This window comes from Alligator mississippiensis, chromosome 9, assembly GCF_030867095.1.
Source record: "Alligator mississippiensis isolate rAllMis1 chromosome 9, rAllMis1, whole genome shotgun sequence".
NCBI classification, from domain to species: domain Eukaryota; kingdom Metazoa; phylum Chordata; order Crocodylia; family Alligatoridae; genus Alligator; species Alligator mississippiensis.
Genome location: NC_081832.1, coordinates 42,544,827 through 42,552,842, shown reverse-complemented (window position 1 = coordinate 42,552,842; position 8,016 = coordinate 42,544,827). Strand labels below are relative to the sequence as shown.

The window sequence follows — 8,016 nt, the reverse complement described above, 5'->3', positions numbered from 1 at the left end:
CGCTCACAGCCGGGGGCGCCCGCGGGGCTCGAACCTGCAGCCGGAACCTCCGCTGGGGGCGGGGGCGGGCTCGGCCGGGCGCAGGCGCGGGGCCGCCCCTCTCCCCGCGACAGCAATGGCGGCGCCCGGGCAGGTGCGCGCAGCCCGGCCCTTCCGGCTCTCCGCGGGCCCGGGGCGGTCGGGGTGGTGGCCCCGCCCTCCCCCACCGGGCCGGGGCAGTGCCCAGCCGGGTCCTGAAGTGTCTTTCTCGTCCTGCTTAGGAAACGGTGCTGGAGCAAGAGGCGGCCCTGGAGGAAGCGGAGCCGCCGGCGCAGGTAGGCGGTGTGGGCGGATCTTTGCGGGACCCGCAGCAGCGAGCTCTGGCGCCCCGGCCCTCCGTGCGCAGGGAGAGCTGGGCTGGGGGGAGGGGGGGCTTCTGGTCCTTGCACCGACTTCTTCTCACTCCGCCCACAAAGGCAGATGCCGAGGAGGAGAAGGAGCCCAAGCTCCGAGACACGCCGGAGGACATTTCCTTTGAGGCTTCAGCCAACACCATCGCTTTCCACCCCAGCCGGGACATCATAGCCGCAGGAGATGTGGACGGTGACGTCTACTTGTGAGTTTGACACTTATCTGAGCAAAGAGCATCATGGATAACTGGCAGCAAGTAGTACAACCAGTAAGCCCCCTGGGCTTTTCTATGAACTTACCTTCTGCTTGACTTCACACTAACACAGTTAACCATCTTTTGGGAAAACCCCTAAAGACCAGTACTGCTCAGGTACTGTGGAGAGAGACTTGTGTGTTGTCTGCTGTTAATTGAGGTCAGTCGCTTGGTGTCCAGCCTTACCCAGCCTACCCCACCATGGTCAAATCAGGCCAGGTGCAGCTGTCGGAGAGGATGGTGCCAGAGGGTGGAGCCTTGGAATTGGAGACAGTTCTTGTGGAGAGTGGTGTGAGCTTAGTTATCCTGCTCCTTGCCCCTGAGCTATGCTAGTCTGAAGAATCAGCCTGTTCTCTGCAGAGGTGGGAGAAACAGATTAAGTAGAGCTGCTGCCAGTCTCAGAGCAGCAGCGGTTGGGATACTGTAGCAATATTCTGCTGTCTGCAAGGGCTCAGTCTTGGAACAGACTCTTGGCTGGTGTTATTCCATTTCACCATTTGATGTTGCCACAAATCTGTCAGTAGAGCAGGCATAGTAAGTAGTGTCTGTGCTTTTTAGGGCGTTTCTGCACAGCAGAAGGAAGGTGCAGTTGTAGTTCAGATGTATGTAGTACCCTCCCCTCCCCTCCTTTTAAATAGCATGGGTAATGGAATATTGATGGCATGGCAGCGTGGGCAACCAGACTATATGCTCTCTAGGGATGTACAGCTGCTAGCCAGTGCTGAAACTTGTGCCATTGTGCTTTCACTGGTATGCTAGTCAGGTTAAATTCAGTGCGACTAAACCTGCCTGTGTTACAATTGTCCCCTTGTTCTGCTACACAGGCATGGAATTGAAGGGTAGGATCATCCCTCTCTATATGGTCCAAGACAGGATATTTGTCTAATTTGCACTTAACAACTTCCAGTGACTGAGTATTCCACATCATCCCTAGGTAATCTATTCCAGTGCTTAACCACTGTCAGCAGTAGGTTCTTCCAAAGACCTAACTGTCATATACCTTTCTGCAATTTAAGCTGTACTTCTTGCTATGTCCTTTGTGGGCCTACCCTCATAATTTCTACATCAGCTCCCAGCCAGGATGATGCCTCTTTAGTAACCTTCCCTGGGTGGCCTCTAGATGGATTTGTAAGGAAATCAGCCCCAAATGTTCCCTCTCAATCCTATTGTTTGGGGACTCATCTCCTCCTAGCCTGGGCAGATGCCAGGTCTTGGTGGGGATTGGTGGAGCTGGAGCTTGATGTCTAGGTGATGCTGTTTTTTTTCTTCCTGTTACATAGTCAGAATTTCTGTTGTGTTAGAATTTTCATATGAATTCAATACCTTGAAGCTCTTGTCCAGGCTTTCCTTCTACCTCTAGGGCAGCTGGTAACTACCACTGGGATCTAATCATGGCACATTTCCTCCCCTCTCTAGTCCTGCTCCCTAGAAGCCTCTCCTTGGTCATGGATCTCCTACTTGGTCCTGCACCAGGATGTCCCCACCTCTGATGCATGTACTCCCACAGCTGCGCTTTTTGGTTGGATGGGTAAAGCAGGGGGCAGCTCCCTGTTGTGGTGCTCTCAACAGCTTGCCTTTGTTTCAGGTATTCATACTCCTGCCTGGAGGGTGGGAACCAGGAACTCTGGTCCTCTGGGCATCACCTGAAATCCTGCCGGGAAGTGTCGTTTTCCCACGATGGTCAGAGTGAGTGCACTTCTCACTGGCTATTCCATACCATTGTAGCAAGCAGTGCAGATCCCCTGGGGGCTGAGGTTAAGCTAACAATGAGGATATCTTTCTCTGGCTTTTGTGGGGTAGCATTTCTTCCTAAGCTCTAAAAAACATGCTTTGCAGCAGCATGTTATAGGGTGCAGAGCATTGCTTTAATTGAATCAGAACAAGCTGGTTGGTACCTGATCTCATCAGGTTGCTGACTTGGAAAGGAGGCATACTGGGGAAAAATAGTTGCTGAAAGAGACTGAACCTTATAGCTGGTGGTGGTGTGGATGAGACGGGGTGCCTGTGAGTGGTAGGGCTAATGAAGCAGAAAGCCTACACATGAGCCCTGGTGAGGGGAGTGAACAAGCAGTAGAGCAGAGGAAGAGGCTGTAGGGCTCCCACGCTGAGATTCCACCTTCTGGCTCACTGAAATTCCAGGGATTTTCTTCCTGCAGCTCAGAATCCTAGTCTTGTATACAAACATGGAGTTATGGTTCTCCATCACAGAGTGAGGGTTCCTGGCTGCATCAACTACCATATAACCCAGTGATAACAGTTGGCAGGGTGGATTCTAGATGGGGCTTGTGGGATGCAGAGTTCCAGCATAGGTGCTGCAGTGGGCAATTCTCAGTCTCATTGACCTGTGTGCTCCTTGCTGTGGAGGCTGGGGGTGGATGGGGCTGTGTATGTGAGGTACTTTTGCATCTTGTCTCCAGAGCTCTTCACAGTGTCCAAGGACAAATCCATCCATATTCTGAGTGTGGAGGAGGGCCGGCTGGTAACACGTTTCCCGAAGGCTCACAGGTATGCACCACCAGGAGTCTCCTAGTTCCATGTGCCCATCTGTCCCACCCCTTCCCTGTTGAGCTGCTGCACAGCAAGAGCCTACTGGGACCTGGCTGGAGCCTTAGAGCGGGAAGGGCTCTTCAGATGGCTGCTTCTCTCTGGGCATTCCCAGGGTCAGTGTTTCCCTTAGCACAGGCAGTTCTCCTTGTTAGGGAACTGAAACTGTGCCTGGCCCTCTACAGAGGGTGACTGCCCTGCCCTCCACTCCTGAGAGCTTGGATGGACTGTGGGTAAGGTGGGGCGAGGAAGCATCTGTCCTGATGTCTTGTTTTTTGCCCTGTCCAGTAAGGTAATCCAGAAGCTCAGTTTGAACTGTTGCATGTAGAACAGATCCAGAGACAAAAGGCCCCAAGAGGCCATGGGACTGAGACTGTCCAGGTGACCATGTGTAGCTGTCCAGAGTGCTCCAGCTGACTTGAAGGAAGCTGCTTCCAGGTTGCTTTAGTACGAGGGAGATGATAAGAGGAGGTGGAATGATTCCCTTTCCCCAACATGCACTGATAGTACAGCCTCTCCTCTCTTCAGTAAGTGAACAGAGGAGGAGCACTCTCAGCTCTTTCCAGGCACCCTGTCCTGGGGGGAATTCTGTGTTCTGGGAGTGCTGCCTAAAGCTCTTCTCCCCAAATTCACTCTGTGCTGAGCATTGAGACTAGCATGGGCTTACCAATAGTGAGGAGCTGTCTGAGGTGCCTCTGGGTTCCTGCTGGGGGGGTGGGGAGGGGGAAAAAGTTACAGGGCTGCCTAAGGTAGAATGGTTCTGTTGCTGCCACAGTCAGCCCATGACTCTGCTGATAATTATAAAGAGGTAGGGGGGTCTCTGCAGCTCTGCCTTGAACAGCCTACTGGTGATAGATGAGCACCTGTTTGCCACGGGAGATGACAATGGAATGCTAAAGGTGTGGGATCTCCGCAAAGGGACTGCTTTCATGGAGATGCAGCAGCATGAGGAATACATCAGTGGCATGTCAATAGATGAGAACAAGAAGCTCCTGCTCACCACCAGGTAATGCTAGGTTCCCTGCTTTTGGCCACATCATCAGGGAAAGTCATGGCTTCTGTGTTCCTGTTGGCCTGATGGGCTGCAAACCCTCCACTGGGGCAGCTGAAAGCAAACTTCCTCAAGGGTGAGAGAAGGGATCATTTTCACCAAGTGGATCTGGCCTGGCCTGCAAAGAAGTTGGATCCAGCATGGGGAAGGTGTGACCCAACCAGCAGCAGCACAGGAGATCAGACATACTGCACAGTGCTTCATGTCCCCACTGTAGATCCTGCTGCTCTGTCCTACATACACTTACCCTTGCTGCAGAGAGGCTGGGTGTCTGCAGGGAGGGCAAGCACAAGCAGCTTGAGCACTTGGTTGGCAGGGGGCGGGGTCAGAGGTTTGTGGCCTGTGGCAGGGGCTCAGGTTGCAAGCATGGCTCAACCCATGGCAGAAGGTTGCCATCCCTTGTCTTAGACTTTATATTGGATTTTTCTTCCTGGAAAATCCCAAAGCACTTCCCGAACTGAGGGGGTCACTTACATTCCCTTACATATACTTATCTTTGGGTCTGCATAAGAATCTGACTAGCCAGGGTAGAGAAGAAAGTGAAGAGTTCCACATCCAAGTGACAGTGCAATGTGCTGGTTTGATTCCCGCAGTGGCGATGGAACCATGGGTGTCTTCAATCTCAAAAGACGTCGCTTTGAGCTGCAGTCAGAGTCTCAAAATGGAGACCTGACATCCATTGCTCTGATGAAGGTAAGTACTTACTGGCTATCTTTGAGCAAGTGCTGTCTGCGTGGGGTTTTTCAGCTTCCATGCGGGGGAGGTATAACGGGGCCTACCATAAAGCAAAGGCCTTAATTTCCCTGTCCCTGGAAAGCTGTTTCTCATGGGAGCAGCACTGGCTTCTCCAGGGTCCTTTAATAGTCAGCCTTTTGAGTCCGAGATCTCTAAAGTTATGTTTCTACTGCTACCTTAGGGCTGCTGCCCAGCTCTCACTTGAGCCTAAATGTACTGGTTATCTGCATTACAAACCTTTAGCTCCCTGATGTCAGCCTTGCCCCTCCTCAGGAGCTCTCCTGTGCTGCAGGGCTGGAGGCTGTGTTCCTCAGCTTACCCCTTCCACTTCTCTGCAACTTGCCAGAGTTCAGAACTCACCAGAGTGTACCACAGGAAGTATGCCACTGGCCCTCCTGCATCCTGCCTGTTCTGATAGCGCAGTAGTAGGCTAGTTGCCTATTGACCACGCAGTCCTAGATTCAAGACAAGTCTGTGGCTGGGCCAGGTGTGGCTTTTTTGAATGCCTAGAAACCAACATCCACATACAGACAGGAGGTTCCCTCTGCAGGCCTCTGTCCCTGCAGTACAAGCCTTTCCAACCCAAACAGAGGACTTCCCTCTGAAGGTCCCTGACCAGGCAGCTTCTCCCAGCTAGCTTACCAACCCCTCCCTACTTTTTCCTTGGGTACCCGTGTCCCTGATTGCACAGTTCCGACCCTGGGTTGTGATCTTCACTCCTGTTCCTGTTTTGTCATTTGTATTGCTATGTAGCTAATGGCCATTCTGTAGCTTTTGGGGGTGGGGCTTATACTTCCTAGTGAGCCCAGACCTACTGTCTACAGCCTGTAACTAGTGAAGTTCAGAATAGACAAGTATGGGTTGTGATTCCTAGAAAGGCTGTATGAGTTTTCTGTTCCTCTAAGAATCCATTTGCCCAATGTCTCTCTTTCCTGTGCTCTCTGCAAGTTCCTGCAGGGATACAGTAAGGTAGACAGTGAAGGGCGTTAACTTGCCCAAACCAGTTGTAGACATGCCCTCAGTTAAATACATGAGCTTACTTCCCCTTCGTCTTTTACTTCTGGGCTAAGAAGAAAGGAGCTCCTTCTATCTTTTGTCCAGTGAACTTTGACCCATTGCTGTTAGGATTCTTATGGGGACGGAAGGGGAAAATCCTGAAGTGCTGCAGTTTCAGCTCAACTCTTCTCTTCCAGAGGGGGAAGAAAGTGGCTTGCGGCTCCAGTGAGGGAACCATTTATCTATTCAACTGGAATGGCTTTGGTGCTACTAGTGACCGCTTTGCGGTGAAGGCAGAGTCCATCGACTGCATGGTCCCAGTCACAGAGAATGTCCTATGCACAGGCTCCATTGATGGAGTAATCAGGTTAGAGTGTCTGGTGACCCCGATACCTCCCAGAAGGGCCGCTGGGAAAGGAGGCTTCTTGCAGGGCTGGGAGGATATTAAGACAGGATTTGAAAATGTCAGATAGCAGGGAAGACAAGATGGGAGGCTTGGGGAACGGAACGGGGAGGAAACAGGCCAACTATCAGGAGAGACCTTGAACTGATAAGTGGAAGTGAGGAAGAGGTTCCAAAGGGAAGGATGGGATCCCCCTTGCCATGGCATTTTTAGGGACAAAGTCATGGAGGACATGCTGTAAGCAAAACTGACACCAGAGAATGGATCTGAAGTATTTAATGCAGGGGTGGGCAAACTGCAGCCCATGGGCCAGATGCGGCCCGTCAGGCCATTCTATCCAGCCCGCGGGGCCCCTAAAAAACTTAAAAAATTAATATTTATCTGCCCCTGTCTGCCTGTCATGCAGCCCTCGATGGCTTGCTAAAACTCGGTAAGTGGCCCTCCACCCGAAATAATTGCCTGCCCCTAATTTAATGGATCCCTCTAGGTCAGAAGCAGGCAATTATTTAAGGTGGAGGGCCATTCACTGAGTTTTGGCAAGCCATCAAGGGCTGCATGACAGGCAGCCAGGGGCAGATATATATTAATTTTCTACATTTTTTTTAGGGGCCCCACAGGCTGGATAGAATGGCCTGGCGGGCTGCATTTTGCCCACCCCTGCTCTAGGTGCATCCACAAAAGGACCATTGGTGGGGATCTCTTCCAAGGATGGAGACAGTTTAACTGGAGGGAATGAAAACAATCCTGTCTTCTTTCTTCTGTCTGTCTCTCTGGGTGGCTTTGTTCTCAGAGCATTTTCCTTCCTGGCTTCCAGCTGTTGCAAGGGAGTCATGACAGTGTTACAGTCAGAAGGGCTGGAATATTGATTCCACATTACTGCTTCCTGAAGCTGTATCTCTGAACCCCCTGCTGATCAAGGCAAGGGGTGTGGGAGTATGCATGGCTATTGCAGAGCGGACTTGATGTTAATTTATGCTTCTGTTTTTGTCCTAGGGCTGTGAATATCTTGCCAAATCGGGTCATTGGCAGTGTCGGACAACACCTGGGAGAGCCCATTGAACAGCTAGCCAAGTCTCGCACTGGGCAGCTCTTGGCCAGCTGTGGCCATGACCAGAAGGTGAAGTTTTGGGACATCTCATCACTCAGCTCCATAGTGGTGGATGACTACAGGAAGAGGAAGAAGGGTGGGCAGCTGAAGGCCCTGAGCCGCAAAGCCTTTGGGGGTGGAGACGACTTCTTTGCTGACCTGAGAGAGGAGATTGAGGCCCCAAAGGAGGAGGAGAAGGAGAAAGAGAAAGAGGACAGCGGCAGTGATGAGAGTGACAGTGACTGAAGGCCTAGGGAGGCTAGGTACATGGCCAGAGTGAATCCAATGGTGGTATGACTGATGAAGTCAGCAGAATGGGAAAGAGGCACATCCTTACTATGGTGTGAAAGCAGCAGGAAGCCAAGCCTATTTCTTTATCTTTAAAAGATGCTGGGCAAAGGACTGAGTGAATGACTTGGTTTCCTGGAATAGCTCCAGCATAACTGCAAGCAAATCCTCTGTGTCTTCATGGGAGAGCCAGGGCCTGCAGCCATCTACCCAGTGAAACCACCTGGTCTTGTATGAAAAAAATGCATTCTTGGAAACAACGCATCTCA

The 8,016-nt window shown here is 51.7% G+C and overlaps 1 protein-coding gene across 1 annotated transcript; it reads left to right on the top strand.

The window, feature by feature from the left end:
- Nucleotides 1-68: 68 nt before the first annotated feature.
- WDR55 (WD repeat domain 55) lies at nt 69-8,011 on the top strand. Its single transcript, XM_006264463.4, has 9 exons — nt 69-133; nt 261-314; nt 456-595; nt 2,229-2,329; nt 3,061-3,148; nt 4,014-4,193; nt 4,832-4,931; nt 6,167-6,336; nt 7,366-8,011. The coding sequence occupies exons 1-9, from the start codon at nt 116-118 to the stop codon at nt 7,703-7,705; spliced, it is 1,191 nt and encodes a 396-aa protein (XP_006264525.1). The 5' UTR covers nt 69-115; the 3' UTR covers nt 7,706-8,011.
- The last annotated feature ends 5 nt before the right edge of the window (nt 8,012-8,016 follow it).